Here is a 15,388-nt window from a genome sequence, read left to right as displayed (position 1 = left end):
TTTCTTCTTCCTTTGATAACTTGACTCCACATTCCATTGGCGTGCAACTGGATTTGAGTCATCCATCTTGAACTTCTTAAGCACCTCTTTAGCATAGCCTTCTTGAGTAATGAAGATTCTATTCTCTTCTTGCTTTACTTCAATGCCAAGGTAGTATGACATCAATCCAATGTCGGTCATCTCGAACTCCTTTGTCATCTCCATCTTGAAATCTTCAAACATAATCGGATTGTTGCCAGTAAATATCAAGTCATCAACATATAAGCATGCAATCAATAGATCATTGTTTTGAGTTTTGATATAAAGTGCATGCTCATATGGACACTTGATGAAGCCTTTCTCCTTGAAGTACTTATCAATCCGAGTGTTCCATGCTCTTGGTGCTTGCTTTAATCCATAAAGGGTCTTCTTCAGCCTTAAGACTTTGTCTTCTTCTCCTTTGACTATGTAGCCTTGTGGTTGCTCAATTTAGACTTCTTCCTCAAGGTCTCCATTTAAGAAGGCTGATTTTACATCCATTTGATGTATCCTCCAACTCTTTTGGGCTGCCAATGAAATGATTAGTCTAACCGTTTCTAAGCGAGCAACTGAAGCAAATACCTCATCATAGTCGATCCCGGCTCTTTGACTATAGCCTTTTGCCTCCAACCTTGCCTTATCCCTTTCAAGTTCTCCTTTAGAGTTCTTCTTTGCCTTGTACACCCACTTCACACCAATTGCCTTGTGTCCATTTGAAAGTGAAGCTAATTCCCATGTATCATTCTTTTGAATCGACCTGATTTCTTCATCCATTGCACTTCTCCATGACTTCTTTTCTTTAGCTTCTTCAAAGTTCATAGGCACTCAATCCGCAAATAGACAAAATAGAGTAAGATTATCTTGATTTTCAGTTACCTCGTAGATGTCTTGTAGACTTCTAAAACGTGGAGTCCTTTCACTTGAGCTTTCATCTCCTTGAGAACTTGTTGTTGGTGAAGTTGGTGGTGTAGCTGACTATTCTCTCGGTTGTTCCACATTCTCTTCTTCAAAGGATGGAAAGAAGTTGTAGTTTTCATTATTTGATCTCCAATCTCATTCTCCTTCTTCATCAAAGATGACATTTCGACTAATGATTGTCTTCTTTGTTTCAGGATTGTAGAGCTTGTAGCCTTTGGAGTTAGCGTCATACCCAATGAAGATGTACTTCTCATTTTTATCATCTAGTTTGCTCCGCTTCTCGTCTGGAACATGAGCTTGAGCAATGCTTCCAAAGACTCTTAAGTGTGAGACTCCAGGCTTTCTTTCGCTCCAAGCTTCTTGTGGTGTCTTTTCTAAAACAGTCTTTGTTGGAGAACGGTTTGATATATAAACCGCACAAGCAACTGCTTCTGCCCACAACTCCTTTGGTAGCTTCTTACTCTTGAGCATGCTTCTTGCCATCTCAAGTATTGTCCTATTCTTTCTTTCCGCTACTCCATTTTGTTGAGGGGTTCTTGGCACCGTCAATTGTCTTCAGATGCCATTATCTTCACAATACTTCAGAAACTCCTTGGACATGAATTCTCCTCCTCGATCTGATCTCATGGACTTGATCTTAAGACCACTTTCCTTCTCAACATGGGCTTTGAACTTTTTGAAATTTTCAAACACTTCTGATTTTTGTTTCAAAAAGTAAACCCATGTTTTTTTTTTGAAAAGTCATCAATAAAGAGAAGGAAGTAGTTACTCTTACCAAGTGAATTACCAAGTGAATTTGGTTTGATCGGACCACATACATCTGTATGTATGAGTTCTAGTGGCTTTTTTGCTCTTGTTTCCGACCCCTTTGGAAAACTCATCTTGAATTGCTTTCCAAGTAAGCAACTTTCACACACTTGATTTGGATGATTGATGCAAGGTAATCTTTTCACCATTTCTTTCTTGGAAAGTAGCTCTAAGCCTCCAAAGTTGAGATGCTCGAATTGAAGATGCCAAAGCCAAGATTCCTCTTTGTAGCACATCTTGAGACATCGTGCAATGTCATTTTGAATGTTTAGGACAAACATTCTATTGGTTGACATTGGCACCTTTGTGATGAGATTATTTGCCTTATCTCTTAAAGAAAAGTTATTATCCTTTAGTCGAATGTCATAACCTTTCTCTAAGAGTTTTCCTAGGCTCAAGATGTTTGTCTCCATGCTTGGAATGTAGTAAACGTTGGAAATGAATTGATGATCTCCATTCTTCAAGCGGATGAGAATATTTTCTTTACCTTTCACCTCCATCTTCGATTCATCTCCCAAAGCCACATTGGTTTTCACCGATTCATCGAGCTCCACGAACATGCTTTTATTCCCACACATGTGATTGTTTGCACCACTATCAAGGTACCACTTGTGAACCTCATTTGGTTCATCCTTATTGTAAGCCATCAATAGCATATCTTTTTCTTTACTTATTTCTTCAACATAGTTGGACTTCTCTTCAACTCTATTGTTGTTTGGAGTTTTGCATTCAGAAGCATAATGTCCAAACTTTCCACAACTATAGCATTTGATGCTTGATTTATCGTACCTTGATTTTAGGTTTCCTCTTCCACGACCTTTTGATGAATTCTCTCCTCTTTGGTTGAAGTTGTCTTCATATAGTCTCCAACCTCGTCCATTTACACCACGACCTCGTCCTCGGAAATGACCGCCACCACGTCTTTTCCTTGTGATCAATTCTCATCTTGAGAACTTGCTCCACAATATCTTCTTTCTTCTTCTTCTTTTCTTCATAAGCTTGTAGTGATCCAAGAAGTTGCTCCATTGTCATAGTCTCCAAGTCTTTTGTCTCTTCAATTACGGTAACAATGTGTTCGAATTTCGAATCCAATGATCTAAGAACTTTCTCCATGATTCTCACCTCATCTAACTTCTCACCATTTATTTTTAGATTATTAGTAACCGTCAAGACTCTTGAGAAGTAATCTGAGATGAGCTATCCTTCCTTCATTTGTAATGCTTCAAATTATCCTCTTAGAGTTTGAAGTCGTACCTTCTTAACTTGTTACGCTCCCTTGTAAGATGTCTGAAGCTTCTCCCATTCTTCTTTGGACGTCCTTGCACCAGCAACCTTCTCAAATGTATCTTCATCTAACCCTTGATAGATTAGACAAAGAGCCTTCTTGTCTCTCTTCTTTGAATCTCTCAAACCATCCTTTTGAGTTTGAGATAGACCACCATCATTCTCTGGTTCATTGAAGCATTTCTCGACTATCTCCCACACATCATGTGCTCCTAGGATAGCCATCATCCTAAGACTCCAATTGTCATAGTTGCTCTTAGTGAGCAATGGAACTTGGAAAGGAACACCATTGTTTGCCATCTTCAAAAGGAACTTGTAGCTCTGATACCACTTTGTTGGAATGAAAAACTTTGTAGAGATGGAGAAAGCGTTTTAAGTGTTTGAAGAGAAAGAAACTTTGTGAAGAAGAAAGATTTTATAACTTAGAACAAGATTTTTATTACTTGTTACAAGCTTGGTTTATTTCTTGGTGATACAAAATGAAAGGGGAGTGGAGGTATTTATAGCCTCCAAAATACAAAATATCTTACATATTTTAATCCTAAATCTAGAGAATTCTACTATAATATCTAAGATTTTTATCATAATTATCTAGATAATTCTATGAGAATATCTAGATTTTTATTCTAAGGTGGTGGATGATTTTTCTAGAATTTGGACTAAGTTTTGGATCAACACATGATTAGCCCAATACTTAACTTGATCCAAATCAAGTTTACCTTTCAACAAAAATATGCTATTCTCGACAGAAAAACATCCGTCAAAAATCCATCAGAAACATGCTTTCCGGACAAACTTATTTTGCCGAATCTATCTTCAGTTTCAAAAGCATTGTTTCCTCCCAAAAGAATAACATGAGAAATGTCGATCTAAGTCTCACATGGAAAGTTTACACAAAACAGAATCTAATATATAAAAAAAATGCTCAACTCTAATTATTATGAGACATTTTGGAAAAAGGAACAAAAGTAAATCTGGCTAGTTTTTTAGGCTCAAAGTGAATAATATCGTATTAATCAGACAATAAAAAGTTGGACATAGACCTTTAAATTTCTAGCAATTGGTATTAGAGCTAGGTTGACGAGAAATCTGCAAAAAATTCAAAATACCCTTCAAGATATGAGTTGGTACCTATCGAGTTAGAAATGAGAGGTATGTAAACACAAGATGAGTGTGGTCATTAGTTTGAGAAGGAGAATCAGAGAGATCCAAATTTAATTATTACGAGACCTTTTAGAAAGAAAGCCTAAAATAAATCTATGCGGTCAATTTTTTAGACCCAAAATAAACAATATTGTATTAATCGGAGAATAAAGAGTTAGACATGGAATTTCAAATTTCAAACAGAATACCTAAAACATTACGAACGACCAGACATCCCAATTCCTAGGGAAACATGTGTGATTACATTTATCCATTCTGTTTAAATTTTATTAGCATCAAATACTTTAAACATCAACTGTTTTTTTTCGGGGATACATATCAACTACTCGTTATTGTTCAAGTATCATTTTAGTTGATCTTTTCACGTTATATATATTTTTTTATAATGAGAGTGTAGATCCTAAAATCTACGCTAAGTATTTTGTAGTGATTGAAAGTTTAATCTAGAAAAGAAAAGATGATGTAGGCAACAATATCTTTAGAACACAACGACGTAATCAGATTCTAGTAGGAAAATATAGATTTTATTAATGAATAAGATCAAATACAACAAAAGAAATGAGATCCGACGTTACAGACGAGATCGATAAAAGAAAAGATTCAAGGCCAAGTGAAATGAGGTTGATGTGTGTGTATAGCTCTCTACGTTTTTCTCAATGTCTTTCCTCGGGGCCATAAATCTCTTCTTATAGTAGATTGGTCTTGGATTCTTCTCAACTTCTCCGCGATCTCCGGCTCTTCAGATCGATCTTCTCTTGTTAGCCGGAGTTGGGCTTCTTTGCGCGGCCCGGGTTATTTAGGCCCAATCACATAGTTGATCAAAATTTGATCCAACAATGAGATGTGATCCGCTTTTATCACCACTAATCTTTTCAGGCTGAATATAGTTATTGAGTTATTTATTCATCGGTTTTAAACAGATTTAAAGATGACACTATTTTGACTGGCTAAAATGGGAGTCACTGAGATAAGATAATTCCATGTTTTGAAGAAAAATGATCGATGGTCTAAACCCGTAAGCCAATTATTTTTCTAAGTGGAAACCATTAATTATACTACCACCATTTAGTTACAACGTTTTTGTTTTCTCTCTAGACTTTTCTCAGTTCTCTAAGTGTCTAACCTCGCTAACTTTCTTCTAAATATTTTTCTTGGTCAAAACATTTTTTCTGAACTTTTTAAAATGTATGGGGAGAAATGTCGAAGAAAATGAAAGTGAACTTAATGAAGCTTGTGGGTATTAATTTTACATCACCACTAATTAACTGAACCAGTTAAAGTTGCTGTGACCATTATTGGATATTTCTTGCTTTCTTTATTTTTAAAGCACTAGTTTATGATTTATTTATTTTTTTTAAATCTCGAATGGGTGGTTGCTATGATTATTAGCCCAAACATACTTCATAGTAACAGCCCGTTTGAAATTAAAAACAAAAAACTAAAATAAATCATAAACTAGTGTTTTAAAAAAAAACCAAAAATATCCAAGAATGATTAATTTCATTGTCAAATTATATCATTTCACTTTTTATTTTAAAAATTTCAGGTCACAAAATTGGATTCTATCAACTCGTCGTCCTTCTCTGATAAGTAGAAGAATCTTTATGGAAACATCAAAGTCAAACAGTCTTTTTACAGCCATTTCATCGACGTCGGCGTCTTTCATTAGCACCACAGAAACATATGGATACTATTAGAGGAATTGGACCACTGCAAGACAAGCTCTTGAGTCTATGGTGTGGTCTTATATATTACTCTGAAAAAGCGAGGCTATTTTAGTAATTTTCTGTTGTATAAGAATGTCGGCTTCTAACATTGAAGACACTATGCTTTCTTTGACAAAAAAAAAAGACACTATGCTTTCAGAAACTTCGAAAATATATTTTCCACACAAAATACACGTCAAAATATATTAAAGATATTATTTTTCAGAAACTTATATCTCTCTTTTTCTCCTTCTTTCATTTTATTTGTATACCTTTATATAGTGATATCGAAGATCCTGCAAGACAGAATATGCACATAAAACTTTCGTTCTTGTGAGTTCGAGACTCCCAAGCTATGGCGGAGAAGGTACTTTATACTAATTTACTTTCCCGGATCTGAAATTTTCATATTACTTCTCTTATTTCTTATAAACTAGTAAAAGTGATTTAGTCAAAAAAAAAAAAAGTAAAAGTGATAAAAAAAACTGATAGTGATCAAATTATATGATGAACAATAACAGGTTACGATAATGAAGTTGACGGTCGATCTAGCATGTTCCAAATGCTACAAAAAGGCCAAGAAAGCTATCCGCAAATTCCCTCGTGAGTTTCTCTCTACCTCTTTGAATTATATTGTGGTTGAAAATGGTCTAAATTCCATCAATAATACGATTCTTTTGGTTGATTTGCAAAAATAAAAACAAGAAATAAGAGACGAATTGTACGATGAGAAGACTAACACAATCATCATAAAGGTGGTTTGTTACGATCCTGAGAAGCTTATGAACAAACTCTGCTACAAAGGAGACCGTTCTATTAAGTCCATAGTGATCCTCGAACCACCTAAGCCGCCTCCAGCCCAGGCTCAACCTTCTGAGAAGTCCAAAGAGCCCGAGAAGGTTCCAGCTCCAGCTCCGGTTCAAGCCCCAACTCGAGTTTTTATTCAGGCTCCAGCTCCGGCTCCGGCTCCCCAACTGATGCCAATTAGTGCGTATCATTGTGGGCCGTACTATGAGGCCCAACAGTACCAGTATTCCTGGAGGCCCGTCAACGAAAGCTGGGGAGGTGGGCCACACCCACACTGTTGTCACGAAGTCACGTACCAACAAAGCTGCTCCATCATGTGAATGTGAAAAACGAAACTTTCTGTTGGTTTTCGTAAAGCTAAAAACTTCATAATTACATACGTATATATAATATATACATATATATTTATGTGTATTTAAGAATCCAAGAGCAAGAACCCCCGTCGAGGTTGCTCTCCGTTTCGTAAACCTAGAGACCACAGTATATACCAACAACTATATACACGAAGTTGTTTTTAATTTCTTCGTCTTGTAGCAATATTTATCTTTCGAGGCATCTTTCATATATGTACACACAATGACACAATATATGGTTTTGTTTTCTTGTTTATATTTCCTTTTTGGCTATAACTTATAAGAGTTATTCTTGGGTTCACCCCCTAGGGTGAACCTTTAGGTTCACCAACCAATAGAAAATTGTCATTTTAAATCTAGTATCTTTTAATTAAGGAAACCAAATAACTTGTAAATTATATTATTTTTTCAAAATAAAATTTAAAAATAAATAAAAATAATATATAAAAAACGAATTCAAAAAAAAAAATGTTGTCAACAAAACACTAAACCCTAAACTCTAATCCTAAACCCTAAACCCTTGGGAAAACCTTAAACCCTTGGGTAAACCCTAAACCCTTGGGTAAACCCTAAACCCTTAGGTAAACCCTAAACCCTTGGAAAAACACTAAACATTTGGATAAATTCTAAATTATAAATCTTAAACACTAAACTCTAAATCTTAAAAATAAATATTTTTTTTAAATAATGTTTTTTTAGAACTATTGTTATTTTTATTTATTTAATTTTTTATTTTTTATTTTAAAAGCATAATATAATTTGGCAAGTTATTTTGTTTCCTTAATTAAAAGATACTAGATCTAAAATAACAACTTTCTATTGGTTGGTGAACCTAAAGGTTCACCCCAGTGGGTGAACCAAGAAAAAGTCAACTTATAATACCCTTTGATTTGCTGTTCCTTTTACCCTTGGTTGGAATAAAAGAAGACATTATCGCATTAAATTTGAATATAATGCTCCTCGTACTTGAATAATATGCATGTAAAGAAACTGTCAAATGTTGATCAATAGTTTTTTCAGATGTAACAAGAACCAGAAAAAAAAAAAGAAAACAAGAAACCACATGACATGACAAACATGATATTAGAGCACTAATGCCTTAATTAAGACAATTTTTTTGTTAACATTAATATTTTCTGTCGTAATCCTCAAGGAAATTTTAGTTTTCTAGCAAGAAAATAAATCTGACAAAAAAGAATCTGATTAACAAGGTAACTTACCACTAATAGCTTCTGGTGTAATAAAATACTCTGTCAAAAAACTAGAAACAAGAACAAGTATGGAAACTGTAACATTCTAAAGAATCAACGATAATGATACAACATGTAAACATAATATTGCCTTCAAATCTCTTCTTCAAAATACTCTATTTTCTTTTTGCTTCTCTGCCTTAAAAATACTCGATTTGTTTTGTTTTTGTTTCTTGTCGCCATGGTTATCCTCCACGAGATAAGCAATGAAGCCAAGACCACAACGGAGACTTCAGGCTCAATTAACTCTTTCTTGCGTCTCGCCACGAAACCTACTGTGTCTACAACCACAAGAATTGCCTTGTCCAACACGGCGACAACAAAATACAAGGGTGTGGTTCAGCAGCAGAACGGTCACTGGGGTGCTCAGATATACGCAGAACACCGAAGGATTTGGCTCGGGACTTTCAAATCCGCTGCTGAAGCCGCGGCTGCCTACGATAGCGCATCTATCAAGCTCCGAGGCTTTGACGCTAACTCGCACCGAAACTTCCCTTGGTCTGAACTCACGGTCCACGAACCGGACTTTCAAATCCTCTACACGACAGAAGCTGTGTTGAACATGATCAGAGACGGTTCTTACCATCACAAGTTTAGAGATCATGTCATGTCGAGATCTCGGATGGCCAACTTCAACATCGTTGAATCAAAACAAGAATCAAACAAGTGTTTCTCTTGCACGCAACTTTTCCACAAGGAACTGACACCGAGCGATGTTGGGAAACTGAATAGGCTTGTGATACCAAAGAAGTATGCAGTGAAGCATTTACCTTTCATAAGCGACGATCAAGAAGAGGGTGAAGCTGTGGACGATGTTGAGGTTGTGTTTTACGACAGTACGATGAGACAGTGGAAGTTTAGGTATTGTTACTGGAGAAGTAGCCAGAGCTTTGTTTTCACCAGAGGATGGAATGGTTTCGTGAAGGAGAAGAATCTCAAGGAGAAAGATGTTATTGTCTTTTACTCTTGCGATGTACCGAGTAATGTCAGGAGATTAGAAGGGCAAAGAGACAAGTTCTTGATGATTGATGTTGATCACAAGGGTTTCGTGGCTCCCAAGGAAGAGAACAAAATGGTTCATAATAAGTCTGAGGGAGAAATGAAAACAGAAAACTTCTTTAACTCGAAGTTAGAAGACGAAGAAACCAAGCAAGAGGAGAACAAAGGAGGGTTTATGCTGTTTGGTGTTAGGATCCAATAGCTACTTTGGTATTAGGGATTTTTTTTAGCAACTTAATTATAGTTTGGTCATGAATTTTATTACGTAGCCTTTTGATTTACAACAAACTTGGTGTTTTGGTTTTGATATTAAACATTAAGTACTACAATCAGATTTTTTTTTTTTTTTTGTTTCTTATCTAACTAAATAACAATCAACAAGTTCCAGACAAAGCATCGCATCACAACTTACAAAGGTAACCATAGCAAACCAATCAACAGAAGAAAGAGAACAATGTTAGAGACATATATATACAACATTTCACACCAAGCAAATGACTCTTACAAGACACTTATCAGACATTGAGATATGCTTTTGAAAAAGCTTAGCTAAGTAGTGGAAAGTTAAAGATGTGAAGTCTAGAAGAAATGTTGGACCTCATATTAATTATCTCAAACAAAAATGGGATCTGTACCAACGCAGTGGCCCAGTGGTTCTGTGGAAGCTCGGTACCCTGGGTTTGATCCCCGCTGGATAAAGATTACGGAACCGACTCTTGTCATTGGCCTCCGGGATTAGTCAGGTCTTTACAGCCTAGTTGACCGGGTCATAAAAAAAAAAAGGATCTTCAAACAGTGGCGGAGGGAGCTAGGGAGTAAGGGGGGCAGCTGCTGCCCCCTTAGAAAAACTCAAATAATTGTTTTTTCATTGCTTATTCTAGAATTATATGATTTTAATGGTGAATTTTCTTCTACTGGCCCCGGTAAAACTTTCGTCTAGCTCCGCCACTGTCTTCAAAACGTTTTGTGCCTCCTCTGGCTGGACGCCTTCACCGGGCCTTGTACCTTTCCTGTAGACTGCCGTTTTTCCCTTCAATTCAGTGTCCATAAGTCCCAATCTGATCATGCTAAGTGTTTAAAACAAACCTGTATTTAAAACATAACATGCTCAGCTTTTAGCAGAGTAAATGTTGAGAACTAACATTGTGGAACAGCCACATTATACCAAAACTGTAGACCAGACAGCAAGCCCGGGACACTGCGGCATTTCATCAGCACCAATCTCTATTCCCTAAAGAAGACGAGACCCATTGACCAAAGCATTAACAAACTCAGCTGGATAAACCCCCAATTAGCAAACAGAAGAAGGCAACGATCTGTTTAAATTTAAGCCCAAGATTATTTTCGCACAGTACAGCCCACGAAGAGTTTTACATATGTAAGCGCTATAGATCTTTTGTTTTAGAGTCCCACATCGAAACATTTAGAGCAAGTAGTATAAAGAAGTCGCGTTATAAATACAGGCTTATTGTCCCATAGGAAATCACGCAGCCACGTGGTGAGCACAAAGCGAACTATTCTTTCGCCTTTTACTAAAGAATACTATGTGTTTTTCATGCTAAGTGGCATACGCCTATTTTTGGAGGGTCTTGCTTTTGAGTGGGCCCAACAACAGCTAAGTTAAAATTTCATCCGGTTTTAGATATAAACTATCAACCGGTTCCCGTTAAATACTTGGAAATTTCAGTTGATTGAACCAATTCCGCAGTAGATTCAAACATATGTAACGATTTTTACCATTTTCTTTTTTTCACTACCATTAAATCATCAAGTATAATGAAACATAATAGTTAAATTATTTTTGAAAACCATTTTGGTGTCATGACAAGTTAGGCCCGACACATTTATTTGGAACCGAACTGAAAAACAAGTTCAGGTTTGGATCATATCATATCAATTATATTGTCGATCCACATATCTAGAACCAAAACCAAACTGAACCAAAACCAAACCCAATAGATACCTTAATTTCTATAATATAGTTTATATATTAACTATATTTAGTTTTAAAATAACCAAATAATTTAAAAATATTATTTATACGTTAAAATATCCAAAAATGAATTATTAGAATAGTTTTTATCCAAAATATTTTAAATTATCTGAATTATCCAAATTTATTTCTTAAAACCCCAAAAAATCTGATAGTTAATCCAGAAAATTCCGGGGTTTTGCCTTTTTAATCAAAAAACCGGAACCAAATAGGATCCGATATTACTTTAGATATAAGCTGATTTCCAATTTTGTTACCCGAGCCGAAAACTAAAATAACCGAAGCAGAATCAAACCGAACTTTCTAAATACCGTAACGGATCCTAAACCTCTATAACCGACATAAACAAACTGGAACCGAACCGAGAATCGAAAAAAACAAACCGGAACCGAACCGAGAATTGAACGCTCATGGCTAAATTAGGGTATCATAGGGCAGCTTTGAAACATTTCAAAATTTCCTCGAATGTTTTGTATGAGAAATTCTTGGGTTCACCCCCTAGGGTGAACTTTTAGGTTCACCAACCAATAGTGTTTGAGTATTTGATATTTGATATCTTTTAAAAAAGGAAATAAAATTGAATATCCAAATTATATTATATTTTTAAAATAAAATAATAAAAATACATAAAAATAGCTACAAAAAATAAATTAATTAATATTGTTAAATCTTCAGCAAAATACTAAACCCTATACCCTAAATCCTAAACCCTAAACGCTAAACGTTAAACCTTAAACTTTGGATAAACTCTAAACCGTTGGAAAATCTTAAACCCTAAATCATACATTAAAAACTAAATTTTACTAACACTAAACCCTAAATCCTAATCACTAAACCCTAAACCCTTGGATAAACCCTGAACCCTTGGATAAATCATAAACTCTAAATCAAAAATATTTAAAATTAAACCCTAGAGTTTATGATTTATCCAAGGGTTCAGGGTTTATCCAAGGGTTTAGGGTTTAGTGATTAGGGTTTAGGGTTTAGTGTTATTAAGATTTAGTTTTTAATGTATGATTTAGAATTTAAAATTTTCTAATGGTTTACGGTTTATCCAAGATTTAAGGTTTATAATTTAGAGTTTGGAGTTTAGGATTTAGGGTATAGGATTTAGTATTTTGCTAAAAGTTTATCAATATTTATTTATTTATTTTTTGTAACTATTTTTATGTATTTTTATTGTTTTATTTCAAAAATATAATCTTATTTGGAAATTCAATTTTGTTTCCTTTTTTAAAAGATATCAAATATCAAATACTCAAACACTATTGGTAGGTGAATCTAGAGGTTCACCTAGGGGGTGAACCCAAGAATTTCTCGTTTTGTATTAGTTGGCTTATCGCTAATTAAGCCTTTTAAAATATTCGATTGTATTAATCAGCAATGGAATAGTCTAAAGTACAACTGTTTTGTTTTAAATATGTGAGAACTAAAGATATGTGATAATTTTACAGAAAATTAAAAAACAAACAAAAAACAAGATTTGTGATTGCATTATATTCAGAAAACTCAAGTTTTATTTCTGAAAACAGTAATTGACCATTTATTTGGTAAAGATGAGAAGAAGAGATCGTACCATATATATTTTTTTTTTTGGTCGAATATCAAGTAAAATTTAAGACGAACCATATAAGTTTTTATGCTTCAGTCCACCGTCGAACGATGCCATATTCAACGGTGGAGAACCAAACATTAAATCAAACCGTTCTTTTATTGTTGTTGATTGACAACTTCATCAAATCTTCCACAGAACTCCTTTCGACAATGTTTCCTTCACTTCTACCGAAATGCCAATGTTCTTGATGATTCTGAGCTTCTGGCTGAAGGTTCACGCTTTGATTTCCCTCCACTAAACAAGATTGGTTCCCATTAATGTTTCTGTCGTGCATAGGCATCACATGGAACTTGGATGATGCAAAAAGGCCATTTCGGTTTCGACAAATCGGTTGGTTGTTTTCTCTTGAATTCATGTCTTGAAATCCAACATTAATCTCAAAGTTTGAAGTATTTAACATTTTCTCATGTTTTGAGGCCTCTTCTTGGTCAATTACGTTAAACCAAATGTCCTTTTCTTTAGTAGTCATCTTATTCCACAAACTTTTAGTTTGAGTAACAATCTCACGCATTGTACCAGGAGACAAATGCTTGATAACTGAAGTCAACACACCAATTTTCCATGACTTCTTCAGATCGTGAGGCTTTTTATAAGGCGGTGCCGGACCTTGATCTTTTGGCCACCAATACTCTTGCCCTGTAGGCCACCATGGCGGTCTAACTCTTTTCTCAAAAGGAAACCGTCTTTGTGGAGGATCACAATGTGGCATCAATGCTGATAAAAGCCATCCAAGAGTCGGATCTTGAAGATCTCTTAGAAAATTTTGAGATAGTTGATTTGCAATATTGTTACCCTCTTCATTACTCTCACAAACCATATTATTTGATTCTTGGTGCTTTGCTATAGCAATTGGACCATTAAGGTCAAACCTAACCTTATCTTTCCACCATTCTTGAAGATTATGAGAAGCACTTATTATAGGTTTCCCGTTCTCGGGAATGATCCCGTAAACAAAGCCTTGTGCGTTACACACTTCCATCATTTTAAACATGCACTTCGAGATCAGTTGCTCATCATCTCTTTCTTTATTCTTTCTACGTTCCTTAAGACGTTTTAGGCGCATTCCTTGCCTCCATATCCTCTTCTCAAGCTTATCTACATCAAACTCATCATCGGTGTGGCCATCATCATCGATGATTGGTTGCGGCTGTGAGAAGAATAAGCCCATGTTGCTACGCATTCCCATCTCGCTGGACACCACTGTAACTCTCGACAAATGTATTATAGAACCAATACACAAAGAGAAACACTCACTAGAATTTTGAATAGACAAAAACCACAATACACATAAGGATTAAGAGGAGCCGAGACCGAGTGATATACCTCAAAGTGTGTTGTCTCTGCCACTCTGTTGATGAATATATATATATATATATATATTAGTTCACCTGATCAATTTTTAATCATATATAGTTATGACATAATTAGAGGATTTTGTATTTACTCTCATGGTTACAAATTTGCTTAGAGATTTTGGTATATATCTTTCCTAGGAAAAACATTGAAAGAGAGATTATCCAAAACAATCTTGGTCAAAGTTGTATACCCATATTTAAATCTCTTTGACTTAAAGACTCTCTCTATAAGTTAAAAAATCCAAAGATATCTCAACATTTTAATACAATCTTTTTAAAAATAAAATAAACCATTCATAAAGACACGAATGTCATATTAGTTTATATGAATTTCTCACGATTTATTAAATAGATAAGAATCCTTTTGTTTATCATTTCTTCTGTTTTTTTGTTTATTGTTAATGAGATACTATAATATAAAAACTTACGGTTTCTGATAAATTTTTTATATTTTTATTTTAATTAATAATTTTTTTTGCATTTCTTACTAATTGTTTCTGATAAAATTGTAATTTCTTAAAATATTAGCTGTGAGTATTTGGATTTGTTGAACTAGTGTAGTATTATTGGTTAGTCACACTAAAAAAAATTAATAATAAAAAATTCATGTAAGATTATGGATAAAAATCTCTAATCAAGTTTTTTTGGCAATCAAATTCTTTTGGATTTTACAGTTTAAAAGCCAATTCATCTCTCACCAATTAGATATGCTATCCAATAATTTTTTTTGTTGTTGAAAAAGACCGGATGATGTTCGGGAGTATGAACCCGACGTGCAATAATATTTAGCTAAAAATATATGCTATGATTTCAAACCGCAGATATTTTCAAAAATGCACTTTTTAATATTGGATATGTAACTTTTATTTATTTAAAAATGTAATTATCAGAAAGATTATACAAAAAGATATTATACTAACCGCATATATATATATTTTTTTAAAATGCACTTTTAAATTTTTTTGCAAAAAATATAATACAACTGGATTTCACTTTTTAATATTAGTTCTTCTAATTATAATATGAAAAATTGTTTGAAATACACTAAGTTGGATAACATTTTTTCAAAAATAGACTCGATTACAAATATCATAACATTTGGATTTAGAGTTATAGTTT

General features: G+C 34.5%; 3 protein-coding genes across 3 annotated transcripts; 2 read left to right on the top strand and 1 right to left on the bottom strand.

The window, feature by feature from the left end:
* The first annotated feature begins 6,127 nt into the window (after positions 1–6,127).
* LOC106332035 lies at positions 6,128–7,042 on the top strand. Its single transcript, XM_013770490.1, has 3 exons — positions 6,128–6,264; positions 6,419–6,500; positions 6,603–7,042. Exons 1-3 carry the CDS (start codon positions 6,253–6,255, stop codon positions 7,022–7,024), a joined length of 516 nt encoding a protein of 171 aa, XP_013625944.1. The 5' UTR covers positions 6,128–6,252; the 3' UTR covers positions 7,025–7,042.
* Positions 7,043–8,488: 1,446 nt separating this feature from the next.
* LOC106331185 (AP2/ERF and B3 domain-containing transcription factor At1g51120-like) lies at positions 8,489–9,508 on the top strand. Its single transcript, XM_013769509.1, has one exon. The coding sequence runs from the start codon at positions 8,489–8,491 to the stop codon at positions 9,506–9,508; it is 1,020 nt and encodes a 339-aa protein (XP_013624963.1).
* Positions 9,509–12,996: 3,488 nt separating this feature from the next.
* LOC106331184 (protein ETHYLENE INSENSITIVE 3-like) lies at positions 12,997–14,100 on the bottom strand. The gene has a single exon (XM_013769508.1). It carries the CDS (start codon positions 14,098–14,100, stop codon positions 12,997–12,999), a length of 1,104 nt encoding a protein of 367 aa, XP_013624962.1.
* Between the last annotated feature and the right edge of the window lie 1,288 nt (positions 14,101–15,388).

This window comes from Brassica oleracea, chromosome C3, assembly GCF_000695525.1.
Source record: "Brassica oleracea var. oleracea cultivar TO1000 chromosome C3, BOL, whole genome shotgun sequence".
NCBI classification, from domain to species: Eukaryota; Viridiplantae; Streptophyta; class Magnoliopsida; order Brassicales; family Brassicaceae; genus Brassica; species Brassica oleracea.
Note: the sequence above shows the minus strand (reverse complement) of the source record. Positions and strands in the feature narration are given on the sequence as shown.